Below are 22,162 nucleotides of genomic sequence, written 5' to 3' on the forward strand. Positions count from 1 at the left end.
GTAAGCAAGTGAAAATGAAAACACACGACTGCAAGTTACAGAGAGAATATCAGAGAGTCAAACCTTAGGCAGCACAAAACTAAGGGATTACTGGTTTGGGTTAAAGTGATAAAGTATGACTGTAAAATTTCCTATTTTATGCATTGTTTCCAAATAACAGTTGGAAGACTTAATTGGATTTCCCCAGGAAGCTGGGGATCCAGTTACAGAGAGTGGAGCCAAGAACAAGGTCGCAGAGTTTGAAGATTAGTTTGATTGGGATTATAGTGTTGAAGGCAGGTCTGTAGTCACTAAGTAGGAGCCTGATGTAGGTATCCTTATTGTCCAGATGTTCCAGTGCGGAATATAGGGCTAGGGATTACGGGTTTGGGTTAAAGTGATAAAGTATGACTGTAAAATTTCCTATTTTATGCATTGTTTCCAAATAACAGTTGGAAGACTTAATTGGATTCATATCTACCTGAGTACAGTGAAAGATTTTGCTCTGCGAGCAGTGGAGGCAAATCATAACATATAAGGACATACAGATCATAGGATGTTTAGATAGAGCGAGGCATAAAAGGTTACAGTTGCACAGAAGGTGCACAAAAGCAAGATCAACATTAGATTTAAAATTAGGGGTCCATTCGGCAGTTTAACATCAGTAAGGAAGAAGCTGTTCTTGAACCTGTTGGTGCATGTGTTTAAGCTTCTGTATCTTCTGCCTAACAGAAGAGGTTGCAAGACAGTATTACTGGGAGGGTGGGGGGGGCGGCGGAGGGAGGGGGAAGGGGTCTTTGATGACATTGGCAGCCTTTCCACAGCAACAATAAGTGTCTATGTTGTCTGCAGATGAGAGATTGGCTTTCGTGATGGTCTGGGCTGTGTACACAACTTCCCATAGTTTCTTATGGCCCTGGGCAAAGCAGTTGCCATACCAGGCCATTATGCACCGGGATAGTATGCTTTCTATGGTAATCTGTAAAAGTTGGTGAGGGTCCTTATGGACGTGACAAATTTCCTCAGCTTCCCAAGGAAGAGGAGGTGTTGTTCTGCCTTCTTGACCATCAAGTCTAAATGGGAAATCCAGGACAGATTGTTGGTTATCGTTGTTCCCAGGAACTTGATGCTCTCGACCCTCTCCACCTCAGCCCAATCGAGATAGACAGGGACATGTTCTTGTCTTTTCTTCCTGAAGTCAATGATCAGCTCTTTAGTTTTGCTGACATTGAGGGAGAGGTTGCTTTCATTGCATCACGATACCAAACATTCTATCTCCTTCCTGTGTTCTGAGACATCATTGTTTGCTATCCAACTCTCGATGGCGGTGGTCATCAGTGAACTTGTAAATGGTGTTTGTACAAAATCTGGCCATACAGTCAAGAGTGTACAGGGACTATAGTAGGGGGCTGAGTACACATCCTTGTGGGGCACTGGTGTTGAGTGTTATTGTGGAGGTGGTGCTGTTGTCTCTCTTCACTGATTGCGGTCCAGGGGTCAGGAAGCTGGGTATCCAGTTACAGAGAGTGGAGCCAAGAACAAGGTCTCAGAGTTTGAAGATTAGTTTGATTGGGATTATAGTGTTGAAGGCAGGTCTGTAGTCACTAAGTAGGAGCCTGATGTAGGTATCCTTATTGTCCAGATGTTCCAGCGCGGAATATAGGGCTAGGGAAATGGCGTCAGCTGTGAATGTGTTTTGCCAGTAGGCAAATTGCAAAGGATCGAGGCAGGTTGGGAGGCTAGAGTTGATGTAGGCCATGACGGATCTCTCGAAGCATTTCAGGATTATGGAGGTCAGAGCCACCAGGTGGAGTCACTGAGGCACACTGCATATGTTTTCTTTGATACTGCGACAATAGTGGACTTCTTTAAATAGGTGGGAAACTTCAGATTTTAGCAAGGAGAGGTTAAAGATGTCAGCAAATGCTTCCACCAGCTGGTCTGAACAGGATCTGAGTGCACAGCCAGGGACTCCATCTGGACCAGTCGCCTTCCTCAGATTCACTCTCAAGGAGGCCGATGTGATGTCTGTAGCGGTGACTTTGATTGTACTTTATTCATAAAAATAATTCGAACATTCTTAAGCCTTCATTCTTCATTCGTGGTCTAGCAGTCTTTTCAATTTTGAGGTAACCAGAAAGATGTAACAAGCAGTTCGAAAGAAGGCTAGGAAACATTAGCAATGATTACACTCTTCTGCAATCCGACTCAGAAATGGTGTTTGCAAGGAGCAGAGCAGTATTACAGTGTCTGATCATTCTGTCTGATTTTCCTCTCTGGTATTTGTCTGGGTGATGCTGTACACTTTGGCATGAAAGAAATAAATCTACCCCATTGTGAGAGATGTTCTGGATGTTCCAAAGATCCAATCAGTATGCAGGGAGTGAGAGAGATATAAATGAAACGACATGACTCAGATCAGCAGGTTGCTGAAATATTAGGCCATGATAATTCTTAAAAACCAATTCCTGCAATGAATTAATCACCACTGAAATAAAATACCACCATACATTGAGTACATAAAACAATTGTTAATTAGTGACACCGCACTTTTGCACTGGGATATTTTCACATTATCTGCTTGAATGTTTTATGCTTGTGTATCTTGAAAGGGGTGGGGGTGTTTGGGGGGTGGGGAATATTTAATCTGGCCATTCCATTCAAAAGGACAAATGCTAATGGTGAATCCCCGAATGAATTTTGCTACCATCCATTGTCACAGACTCATGGAACTATTCACCTGGAAAACAGGTAAGACATAAAGATGGAAAATAAAATTTAGTGAACAGGGGAGTTGTGAGAGAATGGGCTCAAAAAGACAAGTGGTAAGCAGATTCTGATTTTACAACAATTGGTCAGAAAGTTTTCTCAATTACTTATTATAATGCTGCTAAATCTGATATCTTCAGGAGGTATTCTTTGGCATTACAATGCACCAGTAAGCTTCAAATTAATAAAACAGAGCAGTCAAAAGTCAATGCAGATGATTAGATATTACAGCTATTTTTGCACTGCAGATTGCTTACCATGACAATCATGGCCACAATGCAAGAGCTAATTGGCATATGCACTGAGTGGCTCTGCACTCTCGGGAGGTACTGAGACCTCTCTACGGAGAGATTTTCCCCAGATACTTGGATAATAATAGTGCCACTTTAACTGGAAACAGAAGTTGGTGAGGGTTTCCTTGTCACTCACTGGTACAGACCTTACTCTGCATTGGCAAAAAGGCCAGCAGCTGACAAAGCAATTACAATTTCCAGATAACATAATCACACACAAGTACAGCTCTTTGTTTTCCTGGTGCTATATAAGTCAGCCTTAAGACACAGATTTGGAATCTTAGCACAGTCCACTCCACAGTTATTATAAATTACGCATCACTTCTTTCTTTTCATGCACAGAAACATAAGGAATTATGTAAATGCATGTTTCCAAATTTAAAACACTGTGACCACTATTCTGATAGAATATGGATACCTGCTCGGTTTCCAGTTGTGCATTTATACTTCGAAGACGTTCAATCAAGTATTGAGCTTCATCCTCTGGGATTTCTGAAAAAGGAAAAAAGAATGACTGTTTATATTTGTAGAACAAGCTCTTTGAAAAAGAATTGTTCATGAGATGCAGGGTTCACTGACTAGGGTACTGTTTAATCCTTTAGTGCCTAGAGGACAAATTACCAGAGCCATTGCTGACAGTCTGGAGACTTCCTCCCCTCCAAGAGGAGAGTGAGTCAGATGGGTCTTTCTTTCAATCATCTTTATTGAATTCAAATTTCTGCCATGGTGAGATTTGAACCCATATTCCCAGAGAGTTAAGCTTGGTATTCTGGGTTACTAGCCCAGTGACTACACCACCACCTCCCCTATCACATACAGGCCGTGAAGAGTCACTGAGGTGAATGCAGACATCATTCAATTAAAAGCAATAGAAATCCCAAATCTCTCAATCAGATCACCCATCAGCATTCATTATGTAATGAACACATGTTAAGGAATTGCCAGCCATAATGCTCTGTCAAATTATTAAATGCCTGTTCATTTAAAATATCTTTGTTACACATGGAAATGTGTAACCTGTCGTCGCAAAATATAGGAGGTATGTGGAAGCAAGACAAATAAATCTTCTAATTGCCTTCATTTATTTTGGTATTTGTGTTGAATATGGACAGAGTTATGTTGGTATTTGTGTTGAATATGGACAGATTAGTTTACTTCTCACTAACTTCTCAGCTCTCCAGAGTCTGGGGCAAAGAGCATCCATCCACTAAATCCTCGCATATTGTTTATGCTAAAATCTTTGATTTGTAAATGTTCCCTCTATCCGGAGAAGACATACTTCCTATGTCTTCCCACGTATACACTTCTGGGAGAGAAGCATTCAAAATCATCACTTCTTGTGAGTGCCAAGTCTTGAGCCCGTCACAGTCTAAGGCATTTTTCGACACCACCATTAATTTTCTATCACTGAAAAGCGATGAGCTGTCTGTGCACCTTCCCAACATATTGTTGCATTTTCTAACTGCATATGCATGGCACTTCCCTTTATCCCTGTAGGAATTGGAGAGGTAAATTATCTCTATATCTTCCTTTTAATTTGATTTTTAATTGATTTAGGGTCAAACTTGTTCATTCTGACCAGTTTAGTTCCAAATGTACTTAATACACAAAGTTTTGAAGGGGCTCCACTTATATCGTCCCTATGTGTTGCTGGTTAACTCACCCAATCTATTTGTTTTCATAGTTCCTCACGTCTCTACATTGAGCCATGTTAAACTACACTGATTCTATTGTTTTCAATGAATCCAACACACAAATCACATTGATTGTGGATCATTCTGTCCAGGCTATTCTCTGTGCTGCTATTTGTCTGGATGGCAAATGGTCACAGGTCCAGTTGAGCTGGATAAAACAAAGAACTGTGCATGCTGGAGATCTGGCGAAACTCAGCAGGTCTGGCAGCATCTGTAGGAACAAAGTGGAGTTAGCATTTCCAGTCTGCTGACTCTTCATCACAGCTTCACCTGATTTCGCCCATTTTGAGACACCACCTGAGAAACATTCCCGCACCTCCCCCAAACTTGATATATTTTCAGTAATAATCTGATTTACAGCTTTTAAAATACAATGTTCATTTGTGTGGATTTTACGTTTCTGTGAATATCTTGTCACACGAGATTGAGAAGAGGGGACACCAAAAGGCCAGAAAGTTGTGAAATGTGCTTAAAGAGCAGGACGGAGTGGCTCAGTCATAGAGAAGTTAGAAACAGTGAAGTTCTCAGGATGGTGGAGGAAGGAAAACTATTAGTGAACATCATCAAGGAAAAGCAACAAGGTTGGACTTGCTATGTGCTAAGGAATGCGATCCTGCTAAGCAGGTGACTGTTGGAGAAACGTAGACCAACAGGGAGAACAAGAATGATAATCTGATACAGTGTGAACTGAAGCAGAAAACTTGAGGTGTGGACAAATAAGCTGATCTGCCCCAAGGCACATCATCTTCTGTATTATCTCAATTATCCTCAAGTGAAATAATGGTACTGTTGCAACCTGAGATCCATAGTAGTAAAGGGCTCCCAGGTCCATTCCCAGTGCATTGCCTCTGTTACATAAAGATTTTTAAATATTTCTCCGCAGAAATGAGCTCAATAAGCAACTCATAACGTAATTTCAGAAATCAATAAGCAACTCCTCAATTATGTTGAAAGTTGTTGCTTACTATCTAGCAATGAATAAGCAAACAGCGATGGCGTATTGTCAAAGAGATTTCTTAAAATTGGTACAATTTTTATCATTTGGCTTGGTGGAATCAGGAAGATCAGGCAACAGGAACGTCCTGTAAGATACACCAACCCATTGTGCATCACCACACATAGATTTATTTTGCCCCCCCTCCCCCGAACTCCCCAAACACACACACCATGCCCTCTCCTTGGTCCACACTTCTCTCTCCCATAACTCTGGCCTTAACAGGAACCAATTCTGCATAACCACCAGACAATTTCAGACTGTCCCTAATTAGAAGCCAACCTTGGATTACCATCCCCATGCAAATCAAACTCAACCATCACGTCAACAAAGATAGACTGATGTATTCCACCCATTGATTCTTCATTATGGTGCCAAAGTATAAAATTAAGTTCAAATTAGTTTTGCTTGAGTTACAAATCTGATCATAACTATTAGGCTCTGATTATGTTACATAATTGGACAGTATCCCAGAGCGCTGGGATAATGATTCAGATACGCGAACTGCCTCTGCACAAGCTCAGAAATTTAAATTCAGTTATTTCAATAAAAATCTAATCTCCGTTATGGTGACCTTAAAGCAACCAAATTGTCTCAAAAACTCAATCTCATCATTAGTATTCTTCAAGGAAGGCAACCTGGCACCTTACCCAGAGGCATGGGGCTGGCCTATAGTTTCTCACTGCTTTTGACAAGGCATCGCCTTGGCAATCAGAGGCAACTTGCCAACCAATCAACCACCTGCTTTTCCCTGTAGTTTAAGTTGTCATCTTTGGAAATTTGGATTTCTTGCATTTGTCCTGATTGGTGCAAGAAACATGTCATACTTTTCAGTAAAACGAGTGGTTGTTAAAGATCTCCTCAAGAGGACATCTCCACAGGAGTTTCTCATGTTAGTCTCCCAGGCCCAGACATCTTCAGCTGCTTCATCAGTGACCTTCCCTTCATCACAATTTTGTTCTATTTTGCTTCTGTGAAGCATCTTGGAATGTGTTATTCCATTTAAAATGCTGTATAAATTAAAGCTGTGGAAAGGTCAGAAGTGCAGATGTCACTGAAGACTGCAGAATGTTCAGTCCCATTCACAACTCCTCAGATATACAAGCAGCCCACGTACAGGCCATGGACAGTGTTGCAGGCTTGGGTTGATGTGAGAAGAACGCATTTGTCATAGAGGTGCCAGGTAACAAATAAATCCAACAGTTAACATTCAAATGACCTCTCCACAACATTCAATGACATTAGCATTACTGAAAGCCCCACCGTCATGTGGATCACCAATGCTCAAAGAATTAACAAAAACAACCATATAAATGTTGCTGCTACAAGAACAGAACACGTGCTGGGTTTTCTGCAGTGATCAACTTACTTTTTGATTTCACAAGGCCAGTCCACTATCAGGGATGTGACAGGATGAATTCAGCTTCAACAACAATCAAAAAGCACTACTCCATTCAAAATTGCTCACTTGTGTGGCAATCCCTCCCAACACCTGCAACATTTAGTACTTCACCACCAGTGCACAGGGCAACAGTGTGTAGCCATCTGAAAGATGCACTGCCACCATTCACTCCCAAGGTTTCTTCAACAGCACCGTCCAAACTCACAAGGACCATCATCTAGAAGAGTAAACCCAGATGGATGCTACTGACAGGTTCCCTCAAGGCAGGTCTCATCCTGACTGGGAATTATATCACTGTCAAATTCTGGACCTCCTTTCCTAACAATGAGTGTACTTGTAGCCTACAGTTTCAAGGCGGCACCCCGCCACCATCTTCTCGAAGGCAATGAAGTTTGAACAATACACGTGGGTTTTGCCAGCAGTACCTGCATCTCCTGAATAAATAAAGAGAAGATTCTGTTATGTATGATTGTCTTACTGGGAAGTGAAATGCGTTACTTATGTCTGTCCTCTCAACAATTGAATGTTCATCTTCAGAGAGACAATTGAAAAGACATGAACACTGGTTCAAGTCAAAGTGGGGTTCTTGTACTATTGTATAATAGATTTAGGAAAGTTTGAGAATCTCCTACAAAATTAAGGCACTCCAATGTTATCAGGACTAACTAATATGACTGAACCAGTGAAGTTATGAGCATAAACCTATGAGTTATGAGGGATGCAGCATCCTAAAGCAGATGCTCTTGCCAATATGGTAAAACAAAATTAAAAGTAATCTGAAAAGTTAAGTGCAGTAGTTATCAAACATGCTTAATTTTTTAAAAGGAAGCTCTATGCTTGATGAAAGCATGTTCAACTTTCAAGTTTCATAATTAAATGATTGCATAGTGTTGAAGGGATAGGTAAAAATATTGTCTACTTTGGTCTCACAACACAGCTTGAGGTACAAATCAGCAAGCTGTCCAGCTTCAGTCTGTGCTTTTCCAATCAGTTAAATTAATACATAAAAAATTACAGGCTAGGAATGTAACTATTTCCTGATCTGCATTCCAGTGAAGCACTGAATGAATCAAAAGTGAAAAGCCTCCTCAAATTATTTAATCATTCTCAAGAGGTCCTGACCATTAAATTCCACTTTCTTGGAAAGGAGCATACAAACGCAATATCAGTTTGCTTAAACAGTCAGATTACATTGGTGGATGCACAAACTCATAAATTTCAAATGAGTTAGCACTTCAGCTAGAATAGCAAAGAGGGGAAGTTCAGACAACCATCCTAAACGTTCTGCGATGCTAAAGAAAATTTTGATGTGTTTCAATATTCTAGTCAATCCTTCTTGACTGCCTCAATTACCAAGGACTGCAAAATCAATCTGTGACAAAAGAGCCGAGAGAGATGCAGAAACAAACAGACGAATAGTACAAAAACATAAATTGCTGGAAAAGTTCAGCAGGTCTGGCAGCATCTTTGGAGAGAAATCAGAGTTAATTACCTTTCCTCAGAGCTCAAGGGTCACGAGGCAGAGTCACTTGACTCAAAGCGTTAACCCTGAGGAAAGGTAATTAACTCTGATTTCTCTCCAGAAATGCTGCCAGACCTGCTGAGCCTTCTCAGCAATTTTAGTTTCTGATTAATAGCATCCGCAGTTCTTTCAGTTTTCATTTAGACGAATAGTATAACTTGATGTTCAGAGTCACAAAGTCGCTAAGTGACATTAGCTTGAAAGAGCCGAGATTCCAAAATGATGCCATGGCAAGCCATTCAGACATCCACCAGGTTTCTTCAAAGTTTCTGGGCAGAGTTTTCTCCTCCCTGGTGCCATGAGAGTAATGACAAGAGCAATAACAAACTGGGAGTGAACAATAAAGAAAAATCAGATTCTTAACATCGATTTCTTATTTCTCCCTATTTTCTCTTCTAACCTTGAATGATGACATCCATGTATTTGCATCTCATTAAAGACTTAACTTAATTTATTTACTTCCCACTTAAAATTCTTCTTGCCTCCGCCAAGCCACAAGACAGTGCAAACTCCCGACAGGTAAAAGACAATAGGTACCTTACGGCTGCAGCCCACTCATTGCCTGCCCCATCCAACAAACAACTGCTTCTTCTGACAAATGTCCCTGCATAGACCATGGTCACCAACCCTCTCAACCCTTCATCAAACCACCAGCTTCACAGCATCCTGTTTTTGGACTAATGCGGCCACCAGTGCAGACCTTCAACACTTCAATATCACACACTGACAACTTGTATATCTCTGCTATATCCCTGTGTGTACAGGGACAGATATGCATCTACACATGATTCTCTGTGCCGACAGGGACATGTGTATCTTACAGCTTCTCTCTTCCATTATCTTAAAGATCTTGATCAGGTCATTCCTTTCCAGAGTAGACCAAAAGACTGTTCAGCCCTTCCTGGTACTATCCTTGTGAATTTCTTTGGACCTACTCCAATGTCTCTATGTCCATTTTATAATATGAAGACAAGAACTTTGTACAGTTCTCCAAATATGAGCAAACCAAGGTTAAATACAAGTTCAAACAGAACTCATGTACTTTTTAAAAACACCTCTCTAGAAAAATCAATTCCAATGACTTGGCTTCCTGGTTTACAAACCCACTATTGAGATGCATCATTCCTTGTAGCCATTTGTGAAGGTGTTCCCCTTGGTGCATTAACTTCTCTGTCTGATTTAGACTCTTGATATCAAATAAACAATGTTATTATTCAATCTCCTGAAAGGTGACAGTGTAAACATATCGATACTAAAAATTGTTTGCCAATTACATGTCCATTTTGCGAGTTTATTAATATCCCCACCCTTCATGTTAGCTGCAACAATCTGAGTTAACCAAAGTTCATTGACATCAAAAGAAAAACAATATTTTTCACTTACCAGCAGGTAGTTCAAAGTAGGTATCCAGCAGGATTTTATGGGACGTTGGATTTTTTGCACCGCAAATTTCATCTCCTTTTGTAAGAACTTCAGAATTCAAAATCCACCAAGTCCCAAAGCCTTCCTAACAAAACATATGCAGAATGGTACAAATCAGCTGATTAATTGTGAGCCTTTCTTTAAGGACAGTTTACCCAGGAAAAGACAAGGAATTAAACATATAAAATGCTAGAGGAATTCAAACATGATTCAATGGCAGTGTTACCACTATAGTATCTCAAATATAAACATATTCAGAAAAGATACTTTATGCAGTTCTAAAAATGTTGTAAGTGACACATTGTAACTTTTCACATGTTGTAGAATGAACCAATGGAGTTTCTTAAGCCTGAACACTTAACCCGTCTAAGGTTTAACATCAAAGTTGCATCAATTTATTTCTTCAATTAGCAATTGACTCCTTTCATGAGACAAAAGCTGTGACTTCTGATGTATGCTTTATAAGATCAATGAAAACAACCAAAGTGGGTATTTCATCCCAGTATACATTATTACATTTGAGTGTGAAAAAAGAACAAAGAGCTGCGAATGCTTTAGATCTGAAACAAAAGCAGAATTTGCTGGAGAAACACAGCAAATCTGGCAGCGTTGGTAGACAGAAGCCAAGAGTTTAGGTCAGAGTGTTGCTGGAAAAGCACAGCAGGTCAGGCAGCATCTGAGGAGCAGCAAAATCGTTGTTTTGGGCAAAAGCCCTTCATCAGGAATAAAAGCAGGAAGCCTCCAGGGTGGAAAGATAAATGGGGGGACGGGGGGGGTTAACATTACGTCCAGTGACCCTTCTTCAGAATGAGTCCAGGAGCAGCGCAGAGTGAGCAGGCCAATTCCCAGACTCTAAACATTAACTCTGTTTTCTCTCCATAGACTGTTGAGTTTTTCCAGCAATTTTGGTTTCTGCACTATATTTGAGCAACTGGTTTTAGGAATATCATTTGGCTACTGTTACAGGGCCCACAAACTGCTCCCCCTTCCTTTTCCTATTCTTTATCTCACCTCAAACTGATTATACATCTTACTTTTTTGAGTTAAGGACTTCTCTCACCAATATAATAACATCTTCAACTAATAAAGCCTTCCCACAACTTTTTCCTAGATTCCTATCTTTTCAAAAATTCAGATATCCATCAGCATTCCAGTCCCATACTCAGTTCCCATCTGTAGGTCTGTTGGTTATGGATATGCATATTGTATTGTAGAATTAGTCTGTCAATACATAACGTTGATACTCTGTGGCAGAGGAGTGAGTGGGCTGAGTCCCAGAGCGCTGATTGAGTGAGCGGGCTGATTCCCAGAGCGTTGATTGAGTGAGTGGGCCGATTCCCAGAGCCCTGATAGAGTGAGCGGGCCGATTCCCAGAGCGCTGATAGAGTGAACAGGCTGATTCCCAGAGCGCTGATAGAGTGAGCAGGCCGATTCCCAGAGCGCTGACAGGGTGAGCGGGCTGATTGCGGGAGCACTGACAGAGTGAGCGGGCCGATTCCCGGAGCGCTGACAGAGTGAGCGGGCCGATTCCCGGAGCGCTGACAGGGTGAGCGGGCTGATTGCGGGAGCACTGACAGAGTGAGCGGGCCGATTCCCGGAGCGCTGATAGAGTGAGCAGGCCGATTCCCGGAGCACTGACAGGGTGAGCGGGCTGATTGCGGGAGCACTGACAGGGTGAGCGGGCCGATTCCCGGAGCACTGACAGAGTGAGCGGGCCGATTCCCGGAGCGCTGACAGGGTGAGCGGGCTGATTGCGGGAGCACTGACAGAGTGAGCGGGCCGATTCCCAGAGCGCTGATAGGGTGAGCGGGCCGATTCCCAGAATGGGAACAGAACAATCGGAGTGAATCCTGAGCAGAGGCCGGCATGTGGAGGTAATGTGGCCTCGTGTTCAGGGGCCTGTGGGCACAGATTCATGTTGGAAAGGGACTGGAACTTCAGTCACTTTCTATTATCATTCTGGACTTTTTAAACTCTGTGACCATGCTAACCTATTGATTTTTTTAAACTCAGTTACAACATTTCAAGTATCTGTGCCTAGGTACACAGCACCTAAATCTTGCCGAGTGGGGCCATTTGGAACTCTTCATTGCATTCCTGAGTGCACATGACAACAAAGGCCATTCTATTCTATTCTATTCAAGGTGCGCCATTCTCAAATACAGAAGGCACAAATCTCTCATGCTTGACTTTTACCCATCTTCTAACTTAAATATCTATCACCTTCACCACCACCGCAGCAGTGTGTACTATTTACAAGATGCAAATCCCTTCCAGGAATCTACAAAAGACATATTACCACAAGACATAGGAGCAAAAATTAGGCCATTCAGCCCATCAAGTCTGCTTCACCATTCAATCATGGCTGATAGTTTTCTCATCCCCATGTTCCCACTTTCTGCCCATAATCCTTGATCCTCTTGATACTCAAGAAGCTATCGATCTCAGTTTAAATATAGTCAGAAATTATGCTCACTCTTTGAGCCACAAAAACGTGTGAACCACCAGAAAGAAGATTTCCGAGATGCATAAGAAGCTTGTTGAGTGGAGGTGTACCTATGGTTCGTGTCTTGTTTGTGTGCAATAATTGAACTCTGCCAACTTAGATTACTCAGAACTTCATGCTCCTCTCCTGGTGAGTTTGTTGGCACAGCAGGCATTGAATTAGGCAGGAGGGTGATTGGGAACAGTGCTGCTGCCCTGATTACGTTGCACCACCAAATTAAGTTGTAGCAGAAATTGAAACCCCTAAATGGGAAATTAATGCCTTCATCATATCACCATATTCATCCTGCAGTGGAAAAAGGGACTCCCCATGTTGGGCTGCAGACTGCTTCCAGGGGATCGCAAAGTTCAAAGGCACTCTGTCTGACTGAGAGCCTTTTATTAAGTAAGGTTGCCTTAGCACCGAAGGACCTCGGGGCTGCTCCGTACTGGAGAGAGTGCGGGGTGGAGGGTTACCCTGAGGATCAGCACACCATAGGCAAGCGGCGAATCCAGCCTGGAATCACCCAGGAATCAGCTCACTCACTCTGTCCCTGCTCCGGGAATTGGCCCACTCACTCTGTCTCCGCTCAGAGAGGCTGAGATGGTGGGATCTCAACCATCACAGGAATTGAACCCACACTGTTGGCATCACTCTCGCCAACTCAGCTAACCAATCCCTTTTATGTTAAATACTGCCCAAAGACACAGCTAGTGATTGCGATATCAAACACAGGTTACCTTTGGCTGAATTATAAATTTTAGGATAAACAAGCAGGAATGTCTTGGGCAAACGAGATCTCACACTAAAGATTTTTCTGAAAAATCCTTGCATTTCTATAGCACCATTCATGTCCTCAGACCATTTTGCCCTCAATGAAGTATTTTGGAAGTGCACTTTTGGCTCTAATGCAGAAGTGTGACAACCAATTTCTACACAAGAGCTCCTACAAACAGCAATATGACGATGACCTGATAGTAATCCATCACAAAATCAGACTATTGGCCAAGACACAGAAGATAATACTCTGCTCTTCCTTAAAACAGGACCAGAGAGGAATGACAAAACACAACACCTTCAACTGTGCTTCACATTCTCAATACTAAAAATTGTAATATTTGTCTTGATGAGAGGCACAGTGGCTCAGCGTTTAGCACTGCTGTCTCAAAGCACGAGGGACTCGGGTTCGATTCCAGCCTCAGGTGTCTGTCTGTGCACATTCTCCCTGTGTCTGCGTGGGTTTCCTGCGGGTGCTCTGCTTTCCTCCCACAGTCCAAAGAATTGCAGGTTTGGGTGGATTGGTCATGCTCAATTGCCCATTGCATTCAGGGGATGTGCAGGTTAGATGCATTGGCCATGGGAAATGCAGGATTACAGGGATAGGGTAGGGAAGTGGTCTGGGTGGGATGCTCTTTATGGGGTCAGTGTAGACTGAATGGCCTGCACCCAACACTATAGTGATTCTATGAATTCTTGGAATGGAACTTGAACCCACAATTTTAAAATTCAAACACAAGCCATTCCTCAGTTAAATAAAAATCAAACTTACGTCCATTGCATGTTCAATTTTTTTGAGTGGAATCCATGCAGTTCCCAGGAGTGTGTCCCATATCAAACCTTTGTCCCATACTTCAACAACAAGGCCCTTCCTTAAATCATTTATTTCACTGTAAGAGAAAAGCAGCTTTCTTAAATCGTGTGGCGAAAACACGTCACTTTGTAATTAATTGACCAATTTCCTTTCAATAAGTAGAAAGAAAATACAAGGGCATAAAAAACAGATACCTGAGCATTAGTAATTACTCTTTTACTGTTGTATGGAACATCATCAGACCAAAAGACTACAAAGAAAAGTAACAAAAGGAAATTCGCTTATTGCTATTACTCAAGAGAATTGCAATGAGGAAAATGTAAATTAAAAACAAAATTCCATATCAATCAGATTAATTTGTCAGATTTCTCACACATCTATCAACATCCTTCAAAATCCTATTGCACTTAACTATTTTGCAAAACTTTGAACAATGATCAATGGAAGCACTTTCTGTATTCACAAGTGTTGAGTTGTTGCAGTAATGCACAAAGTTAGGTAAACCATGGATATTGGCGTGGCCTTGGATACTAATTACACGGAGTATCCTCTTTTAAAGCCAGTTTTGGCTTAGTTGATTCACCCTGGGACAGCTGGCAGTCAATCCAGAGGCAAGAATTCTCGCCAGTCCTTTCAGGAACAGGATAGATGTACGTTGCCCGAGCACACCAAAGGACTCGAGTGGCAGTGAATTGAAGGACCTTGAGGGACAATGTTATTCTGCATTCTATTAGCAGAATTATTAGTTGGACAACAGTACTGAAATGATCGGCAGATTGTATTTCAGAGAATGTTTACAGCAGATCAGAAACCCTTTGAAATAGATATATTTTAAACATATTTAACATACATCATCACTTAATGTTTGTCCTTTTCATTCGTGCAAATAAATGATGTGGATCAAACAGGGGCAGATTTCTGCAATTTTTCCTGGATTTTGATAGGATTCAGGCGAGGATATTTTGCCATACAACTCATACATTCACTTCAGATGGCCGAACTAAATGATACACCTGGAGACAATATTCTGTTACCCAAAGAGATGGAATTGTTAGCATTCACTGTGTTGGTGCCCTGCACTGAGATACAGTTTGTTTTTTCAAAGTCAAAACAAACTATTGCAGTGGACATGGTTGTCTGTGACCAAGCAGCCTCGAGGAGCAGAAAATCATATTTAGTATTTTCCAGAGGGTTTCCAAGGAAACTGCATAGTGTATGCAGTTATAATATGTTTCATCAGCACATCTGTGTAAGCTCATAAGAGCTAAAATGGGTTTTAAGGGGTATTTTATCGGAAGAAGGTGAGATAGGCGAACATGTATGTTGAGGATATTCCAGAGTTTAGGCCATAGGCAACTGAAGAAATGGCTTCCCAATCCAACTTGGGAATGCTCAACAGGCTAGAATCAGAGGACCACAGTAATTGCAGGCTGATGTCCACAATTCTGGCAACTACCGACTTTCCACTGGATTTTCCACTGTTGTCATGCCAACACATGCATCCTGTGGCCCAGTAAACAGAGCACCAGTCACACAGCCAGGACAGGTCTGCAGTCACACATAGTGACTGATGGTTGGCTCTCTATCTGCAGCGATACCACCACGAGTGGGGTTTGTAAGACTCCCTGGGTGTTATGATCACAGATACTGTACTAAATCGAAACCAAAATCCTGCAGGATTGCTGGAGATCAGAAACTAAAGCAGCAAGCACCAGAGAACCCCAGCAGGTCTGGCAGCATTCTCATGGAGATTCATTTTGATTCAAAACCTTATCTTGGTTTCTGTCTCCACAGATGCTGCCAAACCCACTGAGTTCCTACAGCACTTTCTGTTTCAACATGGTTGAATAATTAAAACCTTGAATCAACTCAATGGTGAGACCCAAGGCCTGCCATAAAATAAACAATGAAATCTGCATGCAGTTGCAAGCTGCAATTACCAAGAAAACTCTCGGAAGAAAATCAGCCCAATGGATCAGAGACCATAAACAAGGATCATGGTGAAATTGACAAGCGGATTATTAAACAAAGCGATATTGTGGAAGAGAAATTGACCAGAGGGCAGAAGTGAGTACTGCAGATGCTGGAGATTAGAGCCAAGATTAGAATGGTGCTGGAAAAGCACAGCAGGTCAGGCAGCATCTGAAAATCGATGTTTCGGGCAAAGCCCTTCATCAGGACAGAACTGATTCCCTGCACAAATGGCCAGAATGCTCTTCTAGAGGATTTTTCATTGTATTTCCCATCCGCGCGACTATGTGTAAATGCCCCTTTTCCTGGCATTCAGGTGTGTCCATTGTGTTTCTCCCACGAGCGAAGTCTTCCGGGGTCCCTCTTTGTTTATACAGTATTGGTTTCAATGGGAAGCGAGCCTGACCTTAAGGTATTGGGACACAGTGCTGAAAGCTTTACTGTGAAGGCTGTTTGAGAAGTGTATTCTCTGGTCTGGGAATAGCTTGGCCATGTCTGGTTTCTTTGTTATCCTGTTTGGCCGAGACTGAGGCATTGTGGTGAGTTCTGTATGTGTTGGCAGGCTTAATCCCTGTGTTTTGCGGGCCAGTTTCTGTGCTTTTTATGTGGCCATGCTGTGGGTGGGGAGAGGGGGCAGATCTTTTTTCCCAAAAAAAACATATTATTTTCCCCAAAGTCTCTCAGATTGTATTGAAGTTATGATGGAAGATTGGGAGAAACATTTTGGGATTTTACCCTATACGCGCTTCTAAAATCTTTACTAGTCCATCCCCTGCCCAGCACTCAAATAAAAATGTGTTGTACAGCATTTTCAAAACCTGCTGTAAACAACTTGCTCATTTTTATATCCTCAGGCTAGAGTCTTAATTGACGTGTAGGTCAATGTAACGACGGCAAGTTAACTCACAAATCCGGTTCCAATCCAATTCCCACGTACAGTAAACCAATGCAGAGAGAGAGAGATTATCAAGGAGGATGTCTCATACCACTGAGTCCCATATAAAAGTTGCAACCTGAGGGGTTGGATTGTTAAAGAAAATTGCAGGATGCTCTTGCCACTCCATCAAACTGATTATTCATCCTTTACAGCTGAAAATGTGTTGCTGGAAAAGCGCAGGTCAGGCAGCATCCAGGGAACAGGAGCATCGACGTTTCGGGCATAAGCCCTTCTTCAGGCTTATGCCCGAAACGTCGATTCTCCTGTTCCCTGGATGCTGCCTGACCTGCTGCGCTTTTCCAGCAACACATTTTCAGCTCTGATCTCCAGCATCTGCCGACCTCACTTTCTCCTCAAAGTATTCATCCTTTACAGCTAAAAGACAAGCAAAGATTGCCACAATTGTCACAAACTGGCTTCAAGAGAAAGTCTGTGATGGATATAAGCACCGATATGCTCAACAACGTCTAGCAGAAGCAACACAAGTGATGGCACATGACATCACTTCTCTCTGAGAGGAGAAAGCGAGGACTGCAGGTGCTGGAGATTCGAGTTGAGAGTGTGTTGCTGGAAAAGCACAGCAGGTCAGGCAGCATCCGAGGAAGAGTAGAGTCGACATTTCAGGCATAAGATTCGGGCGTATACTTCCTGATGAAGGGCGTGTGCCCAAAACGTAGACTCTCCTGGTCCTGCCTGACCTGCTGTGCTTTTCCAGCACTTGACTCTTGCCAACTATGTTCAAGCTGACCACCTGAACCTATCAATGTGGTGTAACTGCAGCCTGCACGTGGATGCTGCATACTGGTGTGATCAGGTATATTAGAACAATTAAAAAAAAACATTTTCAACTTACAACATGTAATCTTGTTCCCAGCAGGGTTCATTTCCTCGCCTGGTCACTGTAGTGCTTCTCAAATTTTGAACCTTCAGAACCACATAAGTATTAAATTTGTCTGTAAAATGAAAAAAAAATTAGTTGCACTACATTGTAAAATTATTCTGCCATACTAGATTACATAAAACGTTAAAAATGTACAATCAAACCTCCTGCGGTGTTCATAACGATAAAAATAAGGAAGTAACAAAATCATGCTCTGTTAAGAGTCAGAGATTCCTGTTGTGAAGGGGTGAGATATGGACAAAAGATCAGAGTTAATATTTCAGGTCAACAGTCTTTTATCTGTTTCCATTCCTCAGACGTTGACTGACCTCATCATTTTTTTTTCTGATCTCACGTTTTACTGCACAATGTGCATTGCTTATCTACACCAGCGCACACCAGGATTGAGTGGTGCCAATAAACCAAAAATGTAAGTTAAAAACCTGAAAGAATAGTGGATGCTGGAAGTTAGAAACACAAACAGAAATTGCTGGAAAAGCTCAGCAGGTCTGGCAGCGTCTGTGGAGAGAAATCAGAGTTAATGTTTTGGATCGAGTGACCCTTCCTCAGAATTGTAAAATGTAACTCAAAAATGCAAGTTAACCAATTGGAATTCTTGGTTAATAGTTGGAATTGACTGAAGAGCTGACTTGATACATACAGCAATTTGTAGTGACTTAGAATCTCCCCATTTGTGATTTTTTTCACTGAAAACACAGCAGGAAAAGCACTTCAATCTTGAGCCAATTCCTTTACCATCACTTTAGGATGACAACAATCTGTGTTTTAGACAATGACAGAGGCACCCATGGACAGAAAGGATTGTGGGATATCAGGGATTCCAGTTGTTGGGATGTCAGATAATGTGAATTTTATTATATTGTGCCTTTGAGTCAAAATGTATCAAATAGGGTTAGAAATTAGATTAGATTAGATTACTTACAGTGTGGAAACAGGCCCTTCGGCCCAACAAGTGCACACCGACCCGCCAAAGCACAACCCACCCAGACCCATTCCCCTACATTTACCCCTTCACCTAACACTACGGGCAATTTAGCATGGCCAATTCACCTAACCTGTACATTTTTGGATTGTAGGAGGAAACCCACGCAGACACAGGGAGAATGTGAAAACTCCACACAGAGAGTCACCTGAGGCGGGAATTGAACCCAGGTCTCTGGTGCTGTGAGGCAGCAGTGCTAACCACTGTACCACCGTGCCACCCAATGCATACAGTTACTGCGTCTGCTGTGCTAAACAGCCCTTTCTTTAAATCAGTAACAACTCACTTACGTAGCACCTTGAACATAGTGATATATTTGGCCCAAATAGTAGGTTTGAAGGGGTATCTTAAAAGAAGAATGAGAGATAGAGAGGGTGGGAGGTTTAGGGAAGGTATTGAAGATCCTAGGGTTGAAGTAACCCAAGGTAGCGTTCCAATGGTGCAGCCATTAAAACTGAGGATCCTCAAGAGGCCAGAATTGGAAGACTGCAGTTATCATGGAGGATCGCAGGCTCTAGGAGATTGAATTGGTAGTGAAAGGCAAGGCCATGTAGGCATTGAAAACAAGATTAAGAATTTGAATGATAGGACTGCAGGGAATTTAGAGATTTGCACTCAGTTTCAGGAAGGGCTGCAATATTAAATGAATTATGAACTCCATTTAATACTGAAAATGTGTTGCTGGAAAAGCGCAGCAGGTCAGGCAACATCCAAGGAACAGGAGAATCGACGTTTCGGGCATAAGCCCTTCTTCGGTCATAAGCCCTTTCCTCATTCCCTGAAGAAGGGCTTATGCCCGAAACGTCGATTCTCCTGTTCCCTGGATGCTGCCTGACCTGCTGCGCTTTTCCAGCAACACATTTTCAGCTCTGATCTCCAGCATCTGCAGCCCTCACTTTCTCCATTTAATATTGCACATTGTAATGCAGCAAAGGCATATAGGAAGAGCAACTCTACTCCTAAGAAACGCAAGTTCACAGATTTTCCATCACATCTACATTGCTTTACTGTACTCGCAAGAATTTTATAACTTCGCCTGCACTTGAGATGCTACTTATGTTGCCAAATGGCATTTGATGAAGCTAGCATTTATTGCTTGTCCCGATTTGCTCAGAGGGTAGTTAAGAGTCAACAACTTTGCTGTGGGTCTGGAGTTACACGTAGGCCAGACCAGGTAAGGATGGCAATTTCCTTCCCTAAAGAACATTTGTGAACCAGATGGGTTTTTCTGACAATTGACAATAGCTTCATGGTCATCAGTTTTTTTTTTAATGTATATTGAATTCAAATTCCACCATCTGCTGTGTCGGGATTCGAACATAGGCCCCCAGAACATTACATGGGTCTCTGGATTAACGGTCTAGCAACAATCCCACTAAGCCATTGCCTCTCCATATTCATAATGCAGCAATTAACATAACAGTGGAGCTCTGACGTATATACTTTGTGAGTATTCTTGTGCATATTTTAGAAAGTGTACACTTTAGAAAACCGGTGCACTTTTCCATACCTGAAACGTTAACCCTGCTTTCTCTCTACATATGCTGCCAGACCTGCTGAGTTTTCCCAGCAATTTCTCGGTGTTTCTGATTTCCAGCATCTGCAGTTCTTTGGATTTTCTTCTGTTTTACGAAATGTGCAAATGTTTGTGATCAATACTAAAAGAACAGCACACACTAGCATGTTTAAAGAGGAAATGTTGCTTCTATTGGATTTCTATCCACATGTTATGGTTTCGTGAAATACGTATCATCAACGTGTTACTTGCCCTTATTGGCTGGTGCATCAAATCAGACAGGAAGAGGGACGCACCGTGTTGGAGGTGAACTAGAAAGGCCACCTTAGTAAGTATGCAGATAATGCAGCTAGGTTTACAGACCCAGGCATTGGGGAAGCTGATGGGGATAGATTTTATCAATAGACCTGACAGTTCAGGCAAAACACTGCATCAAAGATTGTCCTTGACATTACCAAGTTGTTCAGTTTCAGAATACGAGTTTTTGAGAGCCATGGATTTCACTTTTAGCCAATAAACATTACCTTTGAAGAAAAACCTGCTCCTCTCCTACTTCAGCACAGGAGCAGGGTGCTTAAAGAATAAAGGCAAGCAAAAGTTATTCAACTGCAACAATTGAGGGAGAAATTAAATCGGGCACAAACTGAGACAAGGTAAACATTTCATTTAAAACTGAGCAACATTTCCTCTTTAAACATACTAGCAGAACACAGAAACAGAAAGGAAATCTGCGAATGCTGGAAATCTTAAATGAAAACAGAAATTGCAGGAAAAATTCAGCAGGTCTGGTAGCTTCTGCAGAGAGAAGGCAGAGTCAGTGTTTCAAGTCCAGTGACCCTTCCTCAGAACTGACAGTAACTAGGAAAGGATGGTACATATGCTGAAGACAGGGACTGGGGGAGGAGAAGGGGGGAAAGGAGTGAGTGGATAGGCGGAGATGGAGCCAGAGAGAGAGAGAGAGAGAGAGAGAGAGAGAGAGAGAGACAAAAGGGATGGATAATGGTGAGCCAAGGAGAATGAGAATTTGATAAGTAAATGCAAATGAGTTGGCTGTGATAAAAGCAGCCCATGTCATAGTCAGGGACTGTGGTGCAGGGGAGTAAATGATAGAGAAGATGGTGTTCAGATTCTGAAATTGAACTCAATTATGGGTCCTGAAGGCTGTACAGTCCCCAAGTGGAAAATGAGGTGCTGTTCTTCCAACTTAGGCTGGGCCTCACTCAAGCACTGCACCAGGCCTGAGACAGAGCTGATGGCCAGAGAACATGCTGGGGTGTTGAAATGGCAGACAACTGGAAACTCGGGGTCATCTTTGCAGTGTGAACATAAAGTGGTCTCGTGACCTGTGTTTCATCTTCCTAGGAGAAAGTGAGGACTGCAGATGCTGGAGATCAGAGCTGAAAAATCTGTTGCAGGTCAGACAGCATCCAAGGAGCAGGAGAATCAACATTTCGGGCATAAGCCCTTCTTCAGGAATGAGCAAGCTACACTGGCAGCTACGCTGGCACCACCCCCCACCTTTTCCTCCGCTACATCGATGACTGTATCGGTGCTGCCTCGTGCTCCCACGAGGAGGTTGAACAGTTCATCCACTTTACTAACACCTTCCACCCCGACCTCAAATTTACCTGGACCGTCTCAGACTCCTCCCTCCCCTTCCTAGACCTCTGCAGTTCTATCTCGGACGACCGACTCAACACGGAC

At 42.3% G+C, this 22,162-nt stretch overlaps 1 protein-coding gene across 1 annotated transcript in view; it reads right to left on the reverse strand.

Moving 5' to 3' along the window:
- Positions 1-22,162, reverse strand: part of LOC122541036 (protein unc-13 homolog B-like) — a 146,486-nt gene that overhangs the window by 63,650 nt on the left and 60,674 nt on the right. Inside the window, exons 3-6 of the mRNA XM_043677515.1 lie at positions 17,913-18,012; positions 14,110-14,227; positions 10,037-10,160; positions 3,460-3,533 (exon numbers count right to left, since the gene is read on the reverse strand). Of these exons, the coding sequence (XP_043533450.1) occupies positions 3,460-3,533; positions 10,037-10,160; positions 14,110-14,227; positions 17,913-18,012 (416 nt within the window). The remainder of the gene's footprint in view (positions 1-3,459; positions 3,534-10,036; positions 10,161-14,109; positions 14,228-17,912; positions 18,013-22,162) is intronic.

The sequence above is a fragment of the Chiloscyllium plagiosum genome, chromosome 36 (assembly GCF_004010195.1).
Source record: "Chiloscyllium plagiosum isolate BGI_BamShark_2017 chromosome 36, ASM401019v2, whole genome shotgun sequence".
NCBI classification, from domain to species: domain Eukaryota; kingdom Metazoa; phylum Chordata; class Chondrichthyes; order Orectolobiformes; family Hemiscylliidae; genus Chiloscyllium; species Chiloscyllium plagiosum.